The following is an 18,840-nucleotide window of genomic DNA, read 5'->3' on the forward strand; positions in this document are numbered from 1 at the left end:
CATTTGGAATGATCTTCTCCCTCCACACTGAAGAAGCCAGCACTGCTGGATGCCTTCCTGCCTCCTCTTTGCTCAGCCTCAGGCCTCTCTGCCAACTTCTCCCTAGTCTCAAAAATCCACTATTCTACAGCAATCATCCTATGTCTTCTTTACTCATCCTGTACACCTTTCTTTCAGTCAGACTGGGGTCTTTTACATTTTTTAAAAGATTTCCCTTCTATGTTCCATCATGTGTAATTCAAAGGTTAACATGATATTTTAAACACAGAAAAAATTAACATTGCTTCTGCTTCTTTATTGATTTTCAGATTTCATGATTCAGAGAATTTTTTAAAAAATTGATCTCTCTCTCTCCTTTTTGTCTCTGTCTCAGTCTGTGCCTCTCCTAATTCCCTAAACATGTGTTGTACTGAGTATCTAGCCATTAGGAAGGCAGTGATGACTACTTCATTCATTTCATACCTTTCATTGTCATTTAATTTTTAATGTTCTCTAAATTTATGAATATTTTAGACATTCAGAGCCATATATATATATATATATATATATATATATATATATATATTTCTCTACAGATTTCTAATTTGATCACCTCAGGGTCCTCAAACTGTCTCTGAATTTGGAGCTTCTGTGTGACAGAGGTATTCAAATATAAACTTGGGGAGAAATATTTTTAACTAAGTCTCACTGTGTAGTCGGGGCTGGCCATGAACTTGGATGTTCCTGACTTAGCTTCCTGAGCACTGGCATGTAGTGCCACCACAGCAACCTTAGGGAGTCATTATGAATCTCACCTTCTCACGTTGCCTCACCTAATCAATTACCAGTTTCTATTGGCTCTGTTTTATGAATACACCTCAAAACCAGCCACAACCTGTTCACCATCTACATTGCTTCATGTTTTGCATCTTTGAACTCATTCTCTATATTTTTCTCGAGGGTGGTCTTTTTGAAAGGCAATCTCAGTCCTATTTTGTGTTCCCTGGTGTTTTGCCTGCATGTATGTCTGTGTGAGGGTGTTAGAAGCCCTGGAACTGGAGTTACAGAGAGATGTGAGCTGCCATGTGGGTGCTGGGAATTGAACCCAGGTCCTCTGGAAGAGCAGATGGAGCTGCCATGTGGGTGCTGGGAATTGAACCCAGGTCCTCTGGAAGAGCAGATGGTACTCAACCATTGAGCTAGCTCTCTTGCCCCCCAAAGCAATAAACATTGTAATACGATGTGCAAGACCTCTAGGACGTGAGTGCTGTCAGTCATTTTAGCATCAGTCTTTCCAGTTCCTCATAACTCTTATTAGTTAATGCCTCTCCTTTCCCCAGGCCTTCATACAATGGCCACCACTTCTTCCCTTGGCATGCCCTACTCTAAGACACTCTTTTTCATCTGCCGGGTCTTCATGTAGATGTCAATTCTGGGAAGGCCTTGCTAACCCCCCCCAAACCTTGTTTAGATGATCCTGCTCTTGCCATCCTATGAGCATTGGTTACTTTTCCTACCGCAGTACCTGCTAAGCCCTTTTCCTTGGTGGCTTTGCTATCAGGACCCAATCTATGAAGGTAGATATGCTGACTTGTTCAGTGTTGGGTCCTGGCTAGTGAACATAACACCTCATATTTAGTAGTTCAATAAATTCCTTCTGAATTAATGAGCATGTTGCCTGATATATCAAGTTAATGTGTAAATTAGTTTTGGTCATTGGTTTTCCTATGGAGCCCATTTGTTTCTGCTGTTTCAGTAAAAATGGAAGTTGAGAGTTTAATTTGACATGTATATTCTAAAAAAGATCTGACTCCCAGGAAGCATATATGTGTCTGTGTGTAAGGGTGTGTGTGATGTACTTAGAGAATAATGATTTGCTAGAAAATAGGATTTGAATAAACGCTTTTCAAATGCTCTACACAGAGGACAGAGCTTTAGGAGGAGGAAAAAAATGACACAGAAAATGACTAAAATGTCAAATGACTGCATGGGTTTTCATCATTATCTGGAATGCATTGTGCCTGATCCAGTTACCCACAAGGACTGTTTCTCCCGGGGAAAGCTTCATATTTTTAAATCCAGCATAAGGTCTGTGGAATTACACTGCCCATTCCTGTCCAGACCCAAAAGTTTATCACTGTAGAGTGTTTCTGCCTTTAGTCACCACAGAAACAGTTGTTAAAGACAGAAACGTGAAGTGTCTCTGCATGTCCTTATCTGTTGTTGTCTACCAGAGGGAGCAGGTCCTACCAGATCACTCTGAAAGTTCAGACTTTCTGAAATGTAACTGAACCCTGTGATTTTGAGGCTATTTTACAGCTGGATGATATCTGTGACCTTGGGAGTGGGAGAAGGGATGGAACATTCTCTATTTTCCATTTTAAGGTCATCTATACCATAATGCTGTCATCTAGTATTTACGTACCATTGGCTACTATTGAAAATAATTTTCTAAATTGTTTCATTGAGAAAGGCATGATGCTTGCCTTCTGAGAGCTCTGTCCAGGTAATAAAAGAATGTACACACATCCAACAAATAAATGCACCAGCATATGTGCACATACACATACATGAACCAGCACACACACACACACACACACACACACACACACACACACACACACACACTACAATATTTTATTTATTTTTATTACCTCACGTTATTGGTTTTAGAGAAACATTTAGAAAACTGCTTAACATTAAAAAATAAAATATACAAATATGCAAAGAATATTACTTCAAGCCCTACCATATATTTTATTTTCTTCTAGAAATGCATTATCTATATTAGCATGTATGTGCACTTATATTTAAATGCGATTACATTGTACAAATAATCCATTTGTGCTGCTAAACAAAATGCTGGGACTGGGTAATTTATGAAAAGACGATAGAGAAAATTATTTTTCACAGTTCTGGTATCTAGGAAGTCCACTTCCAAATAATGACATCATATTTATTGTCCAGTGAGGGGTATTTTAAGCTTCTAAGATGATATGTCGTTGCTGTATTCTCTGGGGGGAAGGAAAGTGTCTCCTCATAGGGTTGCCCAAATATTTGGTAACAAGTGGTTATAAATCTATAATTAACCACAGTTTCCTTCATTTTTGTACAGATCTCATGAGACATTTACCAAATCCTGTCTTAGTTAGGGTTTCTAAAGCTGTGATAAAACATGGTGACAAGAGTCACACAATGGTGGCACACGCCTTTAATCCCAGCACACTAGAGACAGAGGCGGGTGTCTCTCTGTGAGTTTGAGGCCAGCCTGGTCTACAGAGCAAGTTTCAGAATAGCCAGATCTCTTCCACAGATAAACCCTGAACTCTGTTTCTAAAAACCAACCAACCAACCGACCAACCAACCAACCAAAACCAAAACAAAACAACAAAAGACCCATGATGACAAAAAGCAACTTGGGACAGAAAATACTTATTTCCTTACACTTCCACGTCATAGTCCTGGAAGTCAGGGCAGGAACCTGGAGGCAGGAACTGAAGCAGAAGCCAAGCTGGAGTATTGCTTAATGACTTGCTCTCCATGGTTGCTCAGCCTGCTTTCTTAATTACACCCAAGACCATCAGTCCAGTGATGGCACTGCCCACTGTGCTAGGCCCTCACATATCAATAAGCAATTAAGAAAATGTAACACAAGGTTTTGTAGCACGAATCTTAAAAGGGTTTATTAATCAAAACAAACCCGGAGCCAGGTATTGGGGTGAATGCTCAAAGAACAGAGAGACAGAACACAAACTACAGCTGACCTCACCTCGCCAACTTCTCAGCTGATCCTGCCTGTATCCTCAAACTGGAAGCCTCTGTGTCCTCATCCGAATGGATCTCAGCTGAACTGCTGCTAAAAGCCTAAAAGATTAACTAGGCTCTAGCTCCTGGTCCTCACGCCTTATATACCTTTCTGCTTCCTACCATCACTTCCTGGGATTAAAGGCGTGTGTCGCCATGCCTGGCTGTTTCCAGTGTGGCTTTGAACTCACAGAGATCTGGATGGATCTCTGCCTCCAGAATGCTAGGATTAAAGGCAAGGCATGTGTGCCACCATTTTCTGGCCTCTATATCTAGTGGCTGTACTGTTCTCTGACCCCAGATAAGTTTATTAGAGTGCACTATATATTGGGGAACACAATATCACCACAGGCTTTCCCATAGGCCAATGTGGTGGGGGTATTTTCTCAGTTGAGATTCCCTCTTCTAATTTGTATCAAATTGACCTTAAATTAGCCAGCACAATGCCCTCTAGACCTAAGATCTAATATCCCCTAAAGAATTTGCTTGCTTCAGAAATCCAACAAAAACCAAAACAACCAAAGAAATGAAAGAAACGTGAAGGATTGTTTTCCTGTCCAGCGTAGGTATGTTGATCCCAGGAATCACTTTTCTCTTGTGTAAGAAAACACATATATTTAACAATATTATGAAAACATTTCTCAAAACTGACATTTTCTTCTCTGATTAGTATCATCTAAGTCTTTCCTTTTCTGGCAACTGGAAGCTGAAATATTTTTCAGTCTTCCACTCCATCAGCATGAAAGGGTAGTGTTGATTACATAGGCAATATAGTTGGTCCTTTTGGATGTTAGGAAACAATTTTTCATGATTCTGTAAACTAATTCATTAAAAGTAGGGCTTGTACTATTTCTTGAACCAACTAGAACTTCTAGTTTCTTTTTGTCATGTGACCATGGGACCTGAATATGTCTCCTCTGACTTTTCTACCTTGAGAGCAAATTAGCTGGAATATCATCTCTGAGTTAGTGAAGATTATAGAAAAGAGAAACCATTGTAACTATTTCAGCAGCAGCAGCAACATCAACAAGGAATTAAACAGAAAAATGGAGTCACTTAGAACATTTTTGAAAAGCATGAGGTGCTGAACTATAAGGCTTGGCATCAGGCAAATCAATGCTTTGGGATCTGTGGGAACTGGTCTATGCACGGAGATGTTGTTCCTGACACAGAGACTGAGGACAGGCATCCCGGATATCTGCTTCAGTACTTGTTCCAAGGACACACTCTCCAGCTGCTGTAAAAAACTTAGGAAGTCACTCCTGACATCAGCAAGTTGTGTTATGTCAGCTAGATCCATGCAGCAAAGAGTATTTGTCTTAAAACTTGCATCTCAGGTACCATGCTATTAGTAGAAGATGCCAGAACACTGTTGTTCTGAATATTTGCAGGCAGAGTCAAAATAAGGTCTTCACCTCCTGCTTTCCTTCCAGCTCTAACAACCAACATGTTGATTGGTGGAATTTGCACCACATTGACATCCCTTCATAAAAGCAAAACAGACAAGTACAAAATGTATTGTTTATGTTCTACAGAAGAGTAGAACACTAGGAGTAGATTGATGGAGACAAGCACAAGCTAATTTGTAACATGGGGCACCTTCTACCATTCTACTGACATCCCACTCTCCAAGCAAACTTTGCTTCATCCTCCACTCCTACATGGAATTGTGTGTGCATTCTGAATATGGTGCTAATTCCTGTGCATTTTAGTGATTTGTTTACATGCTTGTCTTAGTATATTAGACTTCTTGAAAGTATAATATACACTTTACATATTATATTATAATGTATTATAGATTTCATCATCAGGACCTAGCAGAGCGAGTGACTCACAGATAATAATAAAAGCAATTTAAAAACAGAAGAGGGATGAAAAAAAATAAAAACAGAAGAGAGCATGTTTTATAGTAAGAGACATTCTCATTTAAAATTTTCTTCCAAATGTGTAGTTTTGGGGTGACATTAAATTTCCATAAGCCTTATCTTAATATATTTCTTATCTGTAAAGTGAAATGATTTTGCTGACCTCATAAAGTTATTGTGAGCTTTACATGAGAAATTATGTAGGGAGTATATTGTATATACTTGGGACCAAATTAATTGAGATTATTGTTATTGTTAGAAGCAAATACATGGATGTCAGATTAGTGGATTTTGAATATACTTCAATGATTGTTCATGTTGGTAACAAAGAATACTTCCAGGATTTCAGGATATTCTTCCATGTTTTTGCTTTCTCATTGCATTTTTTGCATTTTTAATTAATAGTCTGAGGAATGAAAAATTTAAAATTTATTACTCTGCATATTTTTCATGTTTATACTAGTTCCTGGCTTTATTTTTTTTACCTTATTTTCTTTTATAGTTTTATGAGCTCTTCCTTTCCAAAGTCTATATGTAGTTCTTATTAAATTTAGTCCAGGAGTACTCTAACACTTGACTCTTTATTTTTTCTTTTGATACTTTAATGTTCTTTCTTGCTTTGTTGGGATGATCTAAGACTAAATTGTTTTCTAAGATTTGCCCTTCTACTCTCAGGGAGCTACTTCATCCTGTAGAGTCCTAGGCACTGGAATCATACCTCCTCGTTTGAAATGTATTGTACTAGAAATTGAGTCTAGTTTTACAAGCCTTGGCTATTGTAAATATTGTCAGTTTCTTCCATCAGAGAAATGTAATCATCCTGTGTTACCAGATCTTTTTATTTAGGGAGAAAAACAGAAATCAAGTTATTATACCACTTTATTGTTTCTTAAATTTTAATTATTTTTACTATTCATTTGAGAATTTCGTGCATGCATACAATTTATTTATTTATTTATTTATTTATTTATTTATTTATTTATTTATTATATGTTACATCCCAACCACAGTTTCCTCTCCTCCCCTCTCCTCCCAGTGCACCCCCCCACCTCCCCTTTCTCCCAAATCCACTCCTCTTCCATTTCCCTTCAGAAGAAGGCCGGCCTCCCAGGGATCTCAACCAAAACATGGCATTACCAAGTTGCAAATGCATTTTGTCCTGTTCCTGACCTCTAAATTTAGAGTATTTCTTCCCACTACTCTTTAATATTCTCTGGGTCTTTGGGGATGGGGAAGGAGTAAGCCCCTGATGATATTATGTGGTGTCTTATCAACAAGTTATTACAGCAACAAAGAGCAATGGTAATAATTGGTATTGCTTTGAGGGTCTCTGGGGCACCCTTACCAAGAACTGGAGGTGGGAGGATATGTCACACTTGGTACTGGGCTTTTTATTTGGCACCTGTGGCTTCTAGGAGGAGTCTATCTCCTGTAGGCATGGCTGGCTGGCCAAGAACCCACCTGTTTCTGCCTATTGAGTGCTAGGATTTCAATCATATACTACTGTACCAGCTTTATTTCATATGAGTTCTGGAAATTGAACTCAGGTCCCTATGATTTGAGGTAAGCACTTCACTGACTGAGCAACCTCCCAGCCTTCAATGTTTTAATTTTTATTTCACTTCTGGTTAAATACATTGAATATTTTTATGTTTACTGGTTATTTTCACTTTATCCTTTGAGAGCTACCTGTTCAGTTTGCTAGTGCAAACTACATCTATGAGCTCACTAGCAAATATGAAAATGTAGATTGTCTGTGGATCTCACTTACCTGTGCACAGGTATAGACTGTCTCTATGAGGTCATTAGCATATTCACAGGGACAGACTGTCTCTAAATGGTTGCTGGTGTATACCTAGACATCAGTGAGGTCATTCACATGCACACAGGGACAGATTGTCTCTATGAGGTCACTCCAGTGTTAATAGGTATAGATTGTCTTTATGCAGCCACTTACATGTGTATAAATATAGGCTGTCTCTGTGGCAGTGTCATTAGTGTGTAGGTACAGACTGCTGTTTCTATGCAGGTCCTTGTGTGTATAAAGCTGAAGACTTTGTAGTCATTCATGTGTGCATTGGCACAGACTGTCTCTATGTACTCACTCATGTATACACAAGTTCTAATTGTCTCTAATGTCATTTAAATGTAAACAGAAAAAAATAGCCTGCCTCTATGTGGTCACTTGCATATTTACAAGTGCAGAGTGTCTCCATGAGGTCACTCATGTGTGCACAAGTGTAGATATCTGTATGTGATTACTTGTATATGAGTGGATAAAAACTGGATGGCAGTCTCTCACATGTGCACAGGACCAGAATGTCTCCATGATGTTTCTCGTGTGTTGTATTAGTTACTTCTCTCATTGCTGTGATCAAACCCGCAACAAGAAGCGATTTAAGAAAGAGCTTGCTTTTATTTATAGTTCCAGCAGGAAAGCACGGTGGAAGGAGCAGGAGCCTGAGAGTCATAATGCATCAGAAATCTGGAAGCAGAGAGTGAAAAAGAAGTGGAGCTGAGCTATAAAACTTAAATTCCTGACCCCAGTGATCTAATTCTTTCAAGACTCCACCTACTAAAGGTTCTACAACTTTCCAAAACAGTGCCACCCGCTGGGTCCCAAGTCCTCAAACATGTGCCCTGATGGAGGTGTTTCACACACAAACCACCTCATTTGTGCATAGGTGTATAGATGTCTCTATTTGGTCACTGTGTATGTGAAATTCCAGACTATCTCTGCATGGCAATCTTGTAAGTATGAGCAGACACAGACTATCTACATAAATATCTATGTAGATTCACATATGTACTGTTGCACACTACCTGTTTGGTCACTTGTGTGTGTATGAGTTCAGATTGTTTTCCAAGGAGAGCAGGTATTTTGTGTTGATCTTGTGGTTTGCCCTATAACCACAGGGTGTAGTCCATGGGCTGGGTTGTGAGTATTATAGCTCGAGGTGACTTTTGCCTCTGGGTACTGGAAAAGGATGTCAGTAACTGCCCTGGTGTGTTTAAGCACTTGCCACTGCGTATCCCTCTTCTGGGAGCTAATGAGACTCACTTGGGTCTGTGGGTCAAAGCTTTCCGCTGTGTGGAATGTGTTGTTCTGACTCAGGGTTTTACACTTCTTGTTAGAAGTGCTCTTCATGAATTCAGAGGTCAGTTCCCTAACTTGCCATGGCTTCTCAGAATGAGACCTGCAGGGAAGAATCTTTGCCTCTAGAGCTGCCTCAAAGCTGGCTAGGCAGCAGTCTTAAAAAATGGCTTGTTATGCTTGCTGATATTCGATGCTGAGGAAACACAAGCCTTTCCCAGTATCTATTATGGCAAGTGACCCAAGATTCTTTTGTTTTGTGGAATGGCAAATCCTACCAGTGATTTGGCAAATGCTCACTTTGTGTGTGTGTGTGTGTGTGTGTGTGTGTGTGTGTGTGTGTGTGTGTGCGTGCGCGTGTTAATATGTTTTTGTTTTTTGCTTTTTGTTTGGCCTCTGCCTGTCTCTGTACCAGCACATGGCACAGTGCTCTCGCTCATACTCATATAAATTATAAATTTTACAATATATATATATTATCTGATACTGAGAGTAGGGCAAGAATTTTGAGGCACTATTAAACCAGATTACCCATGTCTTTTGTATATAACCGAAAATGTAACCTTCTGGCAAATCCACACACAGAAAAGACCATCCTTAGATTTGCTAGATGCTCCGCTTTTTCAGATACATTTATTTATTTTTCACCCTTAAAGGGCTACTTTCCACACTGATATGTTGCTTCCCAGATGTCTGTGGGTAAACTAAGTCTAGATGCCTGCTTGCTAGAGGGGCATCTTGCTATAACCTTGGGGGAAAATGTACGAGTAGCGAAACAGAATGTGAGAATCATCCTGACACTGATGGTGTTTGAAAGCTTAAGAGTGAAGAGTTCCCAGGGATGACATGGGGGGTGAGTAAAGTATGGGCAGAATAATTGGGGAGGATTAGAAGCAGGAAGAGGAACCCACCATGGAGACAGGGAAGGGATTGGTCAGAGGAGGGCATTGAGGAAAATGCATTGCTATCAAGTAAAGGAAGTAGAGAGCTTAAAGCAGAAGTAGCTAATAATATAAAATGATACAAGGGGTTCCAAGACCACAGTGGCTAGATTCATTTTCAGTGTTGTGGAGAGGAAATGAAGATGTCATTGACAACTTTAAAAAATGCAGTTCTGATAATGTGATATAGATGAGAGACAGTTTATAATTGGATTAGAGGGTGCATGGGTGAATGGAAGATGAATAAATAATTTTCTTAGGAAATTTGAATTGGAAAGGAAGAAGGGGAAAAAAAGGGTGTTAGTTATAATTTACTCACAAAACCTCATCCTGTGGGACCAAAGGGAAGAATAAACATAAGTGATGAAGGAAATAAACTTAAGTGTGGTTATGGGTGCAATGTGATGGATTTCATGATGAGTAGCCTCCATTCTATTATCAAAGAAAGAGGTATGATCAACTACTAAGTCTAAAGAATAAAAGGTTGGCTATATTAGGACAAGGTGGAGTATTGAAGATTATAAATAATCTTAGAGAGGGGACATTTATAAACAAATGAGAGTATAGAGAAGTGAATGATCTATTCGAGACTAACAGTATTTTTTTTAAAGTTAATCTAAGAAAAGGAGGTAATGAGAAAGCATACCCAAAGGAGAAAGGAGTGTATGCCATGAGGGGTGAGGAAGTGAAGAATTATTCCTTATTTTCTGTGGATGTTTCACATAAATGTTGACATTTCCTAACATGAAGAGGAGCTGAGATGAAGGGAAGATTGAGCCAGATGCTGTCATCCTTTCTGATTGTGGAGTAGCAGGAGATGGGGTCATGAACGAAAGAGAAAAGGGCGTGGTTGGCATGATGGGTACCTAAGAACAGGAGAAACTTGATAGGAGAGAAAACTCACTGTAATTGTGCTGGTTTGCTGGGAAAATGTTAATTGATATTTTGAGGGCCTGTTATGTCCCAGGAGAAAGCTGGATGGCACGAAGGTTTAGACTTATCTATATCCCCAAATCCCAGATTTGCACACATTCTTTCTCAAAGAGAATTGGCTGAGAGTCCTTGGGGACATTTGTGTTTCATTCTGGGATGGAGACTCTCTTCCTGTGTACAGTACTCCTCCTCCAGAGATATTCACACTGACTATGGGAAGAGTGACTGTGGGTTCCACAGTGAGCAGTTGTCTGTCATATCTTCATATCTTGCTACTCAGCATGCTAGTTTCTCATACTGTATGTAGCCTAGGCAGGCATCAAACTTAAGATTCTCCTGTCTCTGCTTCTCAAGATCTAGGATTACTGGTATGCACTACCTCACCTGCGAGATATCTTTATCTAGAGCATGGAGAATGCAAGTAAAGGTAGATGCTGGCAGAAACCGAGCAAGCAAATGCAGTTCATCCTTTTTAATGCACAGTTCAGATTGGTTTAATGAATCTTCTGTATTTTCTTACAATTATGTACACCATTTTACCTTCTCTCAAATATTAAATTCATTTGTCTCTTTTAAAATGATTTAAATTAAAATATAATTGTATAACTGTATCACTTTCCCACTTCCCTTCCCTCCTTCTTAGCCCTCCCAGTTCTCTGCCTCCCTCTCAAACTCATGGCCTCTTTTTCTTTAATTGTTGATATATAAGTAAAAAATATATGTACATTATGTATTCCTAATATATATATATATATATATATATATAACATGTATATATGTTCCTATAATATATACTCCTAAGTATATAAATAAAATTTCCTCATGTAGGTATATGATTTCAGGGTTGACCATTTGGTATTAGATAAGCAGTGTACATGCGTGCGTGCGTGCGTGCGTGTGTGTGTGTGTGTGTGTGTGTGTGTGTGTGTGTTGGGGCGTCTTCCCTGGGAAAGACTATTTCTCCTGCTTTCAGTCTTTTGTTGTTGCCTCTAGTTCTTTGTCTAGGCTTGGGGCCCCATGAAGTTTTCTCCTTCCATGTTAGCATGTATATTGGTGTCATCCATATTTAGGTTTTGCTGAGGCAGCCATACTGATGTCACTTCGTGGATGCTGCTTCTCTGACATTTCTAGATACAATATCAAAACAAATCCCCTGATCCTCTGCCTCTTACAGTCTTCCAGCCCCCTCTTCTGCTATCATCATCAAGCCTTAAGTGCAGGAGTTGTAGGCTGGGTACCACACGATCACTTTTTCTCTGCATTTTAGTTCTTTGTGGTTCTCTGTAATGGTCTCCATCTGTTGCAAAAAGAAGATCCTTTGATGAGGGGTGAGACCCATATTTATCTGTGGGTGTAAGGGTAAATATTTAAAATGTAGTTAGGAATTATACTGGTTTAGTAAAGTGGTTATTTATAGATTTTCCTCCAAGATCCCTAACCACTAGCCCCAGGGAGTTGGCTAGGTATCTAGTACCAGACATGATTTTCTTGTTGTTGAGTGAGCCTTAAGTCCAACTGGAGAGCTATTGGTTACTACCAAGGTACTCATGCCACTAATGCACCCTTAGGGATATTGTGTTATGCTGGTCATTGGTGTAGTTCATAAGCATGTAACTGGGTAAAACCACTGGTTTTCTTCTCTTCCTTTGACGTTTACATGGCACCTTCTAGTACTGTGAAAGTCAGTCCTTAGGGAGTAGGCTTTTAGGTCAGATCCAGCATGGATGCTCTGGGTCCTGTGTTTGAAGTACATGGTATTTTACCTTCAACCTCTGGGCAGTAACCAAAGACAACAGCAATAGTCTATAATGTTGTGGGAGTCTCTTAGACAACCCTGACCACCAATATCATCTATCTTTTAGTAAATCATTTCTGTAGTAAGAAGTTCAGCCTTGAATTTATGAATTACATCCAGTGATACATCCTTAAATCTGAGCCAAGTCATGGGCACTTTAGTTACTCCAGAAGCTAAGACATTTATCTTCATTAGCTCTGAGTAACATTTAAAATGCTGTAAATGTTACAGAAGACAAGCCGTTGTACATAGGAAACAGGCACACTGACTTTCACACTTTGACCATCTTTGGTTTAGACATAAATCAGGGCAACAGTCTTTTCCAACAAAATAAATATTTCTCTTATCAATTCAATTAGGGGCTGTTTCCAACTGTCTCTAGATTTTTAAAATTTATCCCCCCTTAGACTTACTGACCTCTATCTATATTTCTGTGGAGTGCAGAAATCTGAGCAGCCACACTCCATTCTCCACTAGCATGACATCCACATTCTCATCTGGAAGAGTAATTTGTGATAGGGGAAAGAACTGGGCAAGAAAGAAAGGGAGATGAGTACAACCAGGTCCTGATGCTGCTGCTGGAGTGGGAGGAGGCCTTTTGGAGGATGCTCAGGAGAAATGAACAGAACTGCTGGGTTGAGAGAGGACAGATGGGTGGTGGCCAAGTCTGGCAAATGGAAGACAGAGAAGCCAGCAACACACAGATAGCCCAAGGAAGTCATGTCAGGAACAGGGGAATTTAGGCAAAGTGAATAAGTAAAAAAGAGAGCAAATTGTTAAAGTACCATGCCCCAGTTTTAATTGCAACCCCCCAAAAAGGAACAGAGCTAGAGCTTTATCCTGGGTACCCTGTTCTTCTTGTAGGCTGTCTTTAATCCTACCCATCCCACTCCTTTTCTAGTTTTTTTCTCTTCTTCCACACCCCCAGTTATTGAAACATTTCCACATGAAAGATCTACATGATGTCATCATCACCCCAACCATCAGGAAAAACATAATGCAATTATTTTAATAAACAAGAAAAACAAAGCGAATATGACTAAGTCCAGGGAAAACCAGGCAAGAGCCCAAAACATTGCGTCTCCAGGAAAACAGCTAAAGGAATATCCCTCTGATCACATCCAACAGCAGCTCACGGAGCTTGGATGATTTCTTGTGGCCGAAAACTATTTTTCCAAGATATTACAAGGGAGTAAAAGTACTATTTAAAAACCCCTTTCTCCAAATAATCTTAAGGTCTACAGCACAACCTTTTTCTTTGCTTTCATTCCTTGTTTTAGTTCTGTTCCAAGAAACACAAAAATTGTCTCTTTTGGGATTTCCATTTCCTGGGCGTCCCTTGCCAGCACATTCTACACGTGGGTTAAATAAATGGAGTGAGCAGCATGGCTGGGAAGCAGTGTAAGCAAAAGAAGAAGAGGCATGCTGTCCTAGTGTGAGTTGGGAGTTTTCAGTGCCTATGTCTGGTCTAGTAGAAGAGCAGCCATGAAACATAATCCTAAAGGAAATTCAAAACCTATGTGTGTCTGGCTTTAGCTGTGAAGAGCTGGCTTTAGCTTCTCCTCTATTGGGGATGGCACAACATGACTACTGTAGGAAGTAGTTATTAAGTTTAAGAACTACTGAGTTCTGGCTTAGCTGCTCCTTCTTAAATTACGTAATTACAGCATGCTCACTCTGTATAATGTTACTTGTATGTATGTTTTCAGATCTGACCATTTGGTATTGGATTGGTGTGCCTTTCCCTGAGGAAGACCATTTCTCTTGCTCTCAGCCATCCTAAATTGCCTGTAGTTTCTTATATATGGTTGGGGCCAAGTGGGCTTCTGTCCATCCCTATCCCTCACCCCTGAACCCTGTCCATGTTGACATGTCTATTGGTATCATCCTTGTTCAGGTCATGTTTAATCAGCCATATTGGTAAGACTTCATGTTTGTAGCTTCTCTGACATTTCTAGGGGACACACTATCACAATAAACTCCCTTTTTCTCTGGCTCTTAAAGTCTTTCCATTCCTCTCCTCTGTAATGTCCCCTGAGCCATAGATGTAGGTGTTGTGATGTACATGTACACCTTGGAGCTGCCCCACCCCATCCATTAATCTCTGTATTGTGATCACTTGTGGGTTTTTTTGTGATGGTCTCCATTTGCTATAAGGAGGAGCTTCTTTGACAGAGATGATACCTACACTTATCTATGGGTATAAGGACAAGATTTAGAATGCTGTTAGGAGTTTTGATAGTCTAGAAACTGGCAGTAGTAGATTCTTTTCTAAGATCTATGAACTTGCTAGCCCCAGGAAGCTAACTAAATTTCTAGCACCAGGCATAATTTTCCCCCTTAAGTCCAATTAGACAGCAATTGGTGGCCACTTATACATAAGTGGCACTTCTTGCACCTTTATGCATATCTTGTCATGTTAGTAATTGCTGCAGTGTCGCAGCTTGGTAGGGCTATTTCATTCAATGGTTCTCAACCTGTGGGTCATGGCCCCATTGTGAGTTGGATGACCCTTTCATAGGGATCAACTAAGACCACCAGAAAACATAAATATTTATATTACAATTCATAACAGTAACAAAATTACAATTATGAAGGAGCAACAAAAACAATTTTATGGTTGGGGTCACCACAACATGAAGAACTGTATTGAAGGGTCACAGGATTAGGAAGGTTGAGAATCATTGGTTTACTTGCTTCTCTTCCTTGGCAGCTTGCACAGTATTTTCTGGAACCATGGAAGCTAGACCAGAAGAAAGAGGCTTTCAGGGCAGATTCAGCTCTGTAGTCTTCTGAGTTGTGTGTCCTAAGGGTGTGGTGCCTTCAGCAATAGGGGACCACATTCAACCCCAGAGAGGCAACTAAGGGCCACCTCAATAATCTATGATGTTTTGGGAGTCATGTTTTAACGGACCTTCAATTCTTTGTGTAAGTTCATACATAATATTGTTTAGTGATTTGAAGGCAGTGTCTTAGTTACGTTTTTTAGTGCTGTGATGAAACAATAACCAGAATCAACTTAGGGAGGAAAGAATTTAGTTTGCTTATACTTCCATATCACAGCTCATTGTCACATGCAGTCAGGACAGGAACTCAAAGCAGGAACCTGGAGTCAGGAGCTGATGCAGAAGCCATGGAGGAATGCTGCTTACTGGCTTGGTCCTCACAGCTTGCTCAGCCCACTTTCTTATAGAACCAAGAACCATGAACCCAGAGATTGCACCACCCACAGTGGGCTGGACCCTCACCCATCAATCACTAATTAAGAAAATGCTATACAATGTTGCCTATAGCTGGATCTTTTTGTTTATTTGTTTTGTTTTGTTTTTGTTTTTCAAGACAGGATTTCTCCTTGTAGTTTTGGTGCCTGTCCTGGATCTCACTTTGTAGGCCAGGCTGTCCTCAAACTCACAGAGATCTGCCCCACTCTGCCTCCAGAGTGCTGGGATTAAAGGCATGCACCACCACCGCCCGGCTACAGCTGGATCTTATGGAGGTGTTTTCTCAATTGAGGTTCCTTCCTCTATGTTATGCTTCCTCAGATTAACATAAAACTATCCAGTGTGGGTATCAATCAGACAACCCACTATTATCATAAAGAAATAGAAGTAGAGAGGGGGATTTTCTATGGATTAAGGGATACAAAAAGGAAATTAATGCTCACTATCATTTACAGGAGGTTTGTGATGTCTTCTACTCTCAAAACTCTTTTAACTTTTGCTTCTTACAACTTGTTTCCTAGTCACTTTTTCCTTTAAAAAATAATGGTTGCTACAGACATATGATGAAACATATATTACTGAACTTCCTGCCATCATAAGGACAAGGGAGTATGAAGACACCTATAAAAAGCTGAGAGATTGAAGGGTTTCTTCACCATCCAGGGCATAATTCTCAAAGCAAAGAATTATTAACATCATTGGGTTGATCTTGAGGAAATAATTCCAGAAAAAAATGAGAATAACATCAACATAGAGACTTCCTGCCGATATTGCGGTTTTTCAAAGCAGTAGGATTTTTACTTAATGGGAAAAATATCTCAGATGAATACTGGGGTGTTTTCCTAGACTTCCTGATAGGCATGTCTCTTGCCTCTCTACCTTTCCAAAAATCTTTGGCAACTGGAAATACCATGATGATAATCAGATCTGGCTGGGCCGTTATCTGCCCTTTGGCATGATGGTCTCTCTTTATGCTTGCTCCCCAGGGCATACATGAGTGTGAAGGAGCTAAAGGAGGCCTTGCAGCTCAACAGCACTCATTTCCTCAATGTCTACTTCGCCAGCTCAGTCCGGGAGGACCTTGCGGGTGCTGCCACGTGGCCTTGGGACAAAGAAGCTGTTAGTCACTTGGGTAAGTGAAACAAACTGTGATAGATAAAAGCAAGGATATTTGAGAAGAGTTTGTGAAAGCGAGTTTGGAGGGGGAGGCGAGAAATATGTAGTCAATGAATTAACTGCTTTAGGTTGAGAATGGCTCAGGGGAGTCTAAAAAAGGTTTCCAAGTAAAAACTAAGAGGTAGTAGATCAAACACCCAGAATGTTCTAAACTGACCCTGTAATCTAGACACAGGCCAGTCCTGGTGGCATAGGCCTTTAATCTTAGCTACTAAGGATGTTGGTTCTAAATGATCACATTTCAAGGGCAAGCCTGGGCTACTTACTGAGATTGTATCACAAAATAAACAGTAAAAGAAAGATCATATTGCATTCATGAACTTTCAACAGTTATTGATGGCTGCACTGGGTCTGAATATGAATGGGCTCATCATCAGCCAGACAAGTCTAGAAGAAAGACTTGGGGGACCCTATCTCTCACTGTTAGATAGATTCAGGGAAAGGGGAGTCATTGCCTTCAGTTGTATATTCACAGGTGATACAACCAGGCTTCAATGGGTAGTCACAATCCAGTGATCACATAGGTAACTATGATTAAGATAAATGGATCACAAAACAGTTATGAATCTGGGAAAGGAACAGGTAGTTGGTGGGACTAATAGGGATCTGAGGGATTTCGGGTCCTGTGCTCATTGCATGAGTTGGCTGTTTGAAACCTGGGGCCTATGCAGGGTCCCTTGGCTCGGCCTGGGAGGAGGGGACTGGACCTACCTGGACTGAGTCCACCAGGTTGATCTCAGTCTGTGGGGAAGGCTTTGCCCTGGAGGAGATTGGAATGGGGGGCGGACTGGGGGGAAGGTGAGGGGGGCGGGAGGGGGAAGAACAAGGGAATCTGTGGCTGATATGTAGAACTGAATTGTATTGCAAAATAAAAATTTGAAAAAAAAAAGGGTATGAGGGAGAAAGTACCTGGAATGTAACATACGCATGTATAGAATTGCCAAAGAGCTAACTATGGAAAAAAAAAAAGAAAGAGGGCTCATTGTTATGGTTCATATGTATAATGCCAGGCATGGATGGTTGAGACAAGAAACATGAAATATCACTTCTTCAAGATTACCTTGAGCTGCAGAGTGAGATCCCTACTCAAAAAAAAAAAAAAAAAAAAAAAAAAAAAGAAAACAACAAAAACCCTAAACAACAGCCATACAACCCTGCATACAAATAAATTGTCCAGGTGAGGTCTAATTTGCTGGATCCATTTTAAGTCTTAGAGGGGCCTAAAGGGAAAAAATATCGCTAAGGTGGCCGAAGTGCAAAATCTGTTTGGTAGTACTGTACTATGAAGCAGGTGGGTCTCTTGCTTAGCTCAGACACTCAAGGAGACCCTAGGAAATTCAGACAGCTTTCAGTCATACATTTCCAGTAAACTGTGTTCATGGTACTATGTTCTCCATGAAAGCCAGTGTGAATCATTGTAACCTTCCTAGTGACAATGGATGGACTAGAGAGTCCTAGTCAAATAATCCAATCAATAGTGAGTTTGGATGATTTGAATTGCTTCATCAAAACAACAGTAGCTAAGAGGATGCAAAGCACTGTGGGGCAGTACCTTTCTAATCACCAAGGGTCACCTTTCTGGGGGATGTGTGAAGGGCTCTGGCTGCAAGGTACAGGCAGCAGCTGCTGGGTCTCAATCTCAAATCTTAAAAAGTCATTCTTCTGGTCTTTATGGGAATAAATTTGGCCCATTTGACAAGAGTTGTTGAGATGGAGTAGATTATTGAATATCTTCTAATTTTATTAGATATGAAAACAAAGTCAATATTCATTCAGTAATACAAAAGTAGATAAACTGCTCATGCATTAGTTGCTTGATGACATCAGATCTAGTTTCCTTCAGACTTACCAGCGAGATAGAGTTCAGGCCCAAGACCCAGGGACATGGAAAGCACAGAAGTGGGCCTGAATATTTGCTAATTATTTAAGTATTCATTCTCAGAGCCAAAGCCTAGAAAGCAAGTCCAAAATGACTTCTAAGAGATTAAAAAGTGGAACAGGGATTTCGAAAGTCACATGAGAGAAGGAAAAG

The 18,840-nt window shown here is 40.1% G+C and overlaps 1 protein-coding gene across 1 annotated transcript in view; it reads left to right on the forward strand.

Annotated features, from left to right (window-relative positions):
- Pappa2 (pappalysin 2) overlaps positions 1–18,840 on the forward strand; it is a 244,382-nt gene that overhangs the window by 66,976 nt on the left and 158,566 nt on the right. Inside the window, exon 3 of the mRNA XM_059280960.1 lies at positions 16,619–16,764. Coding sequence (XP_059136943.1) covers positions 16,619–16,764 — 146 coding nt within the window. The remainder of the gene's footprint in view (positions 1–16,618; positions 16,765–18,840) is intronic.

Source organism: Peromyscus eremicus, chromosome 15 (genome assembly GCF_949786415.1).
Source record: "Peromyscus eremicus chromosome 15, PerEre_H2_v1, whole genome shotgun sequence".
In the NCBI taxonomy this organism is placed as follows: Eukaryota; Metazoa; Chordata; class Mammalia; order Rodentia; family Cricetidae; genus Peromyscus; species Peromyscus eremicus.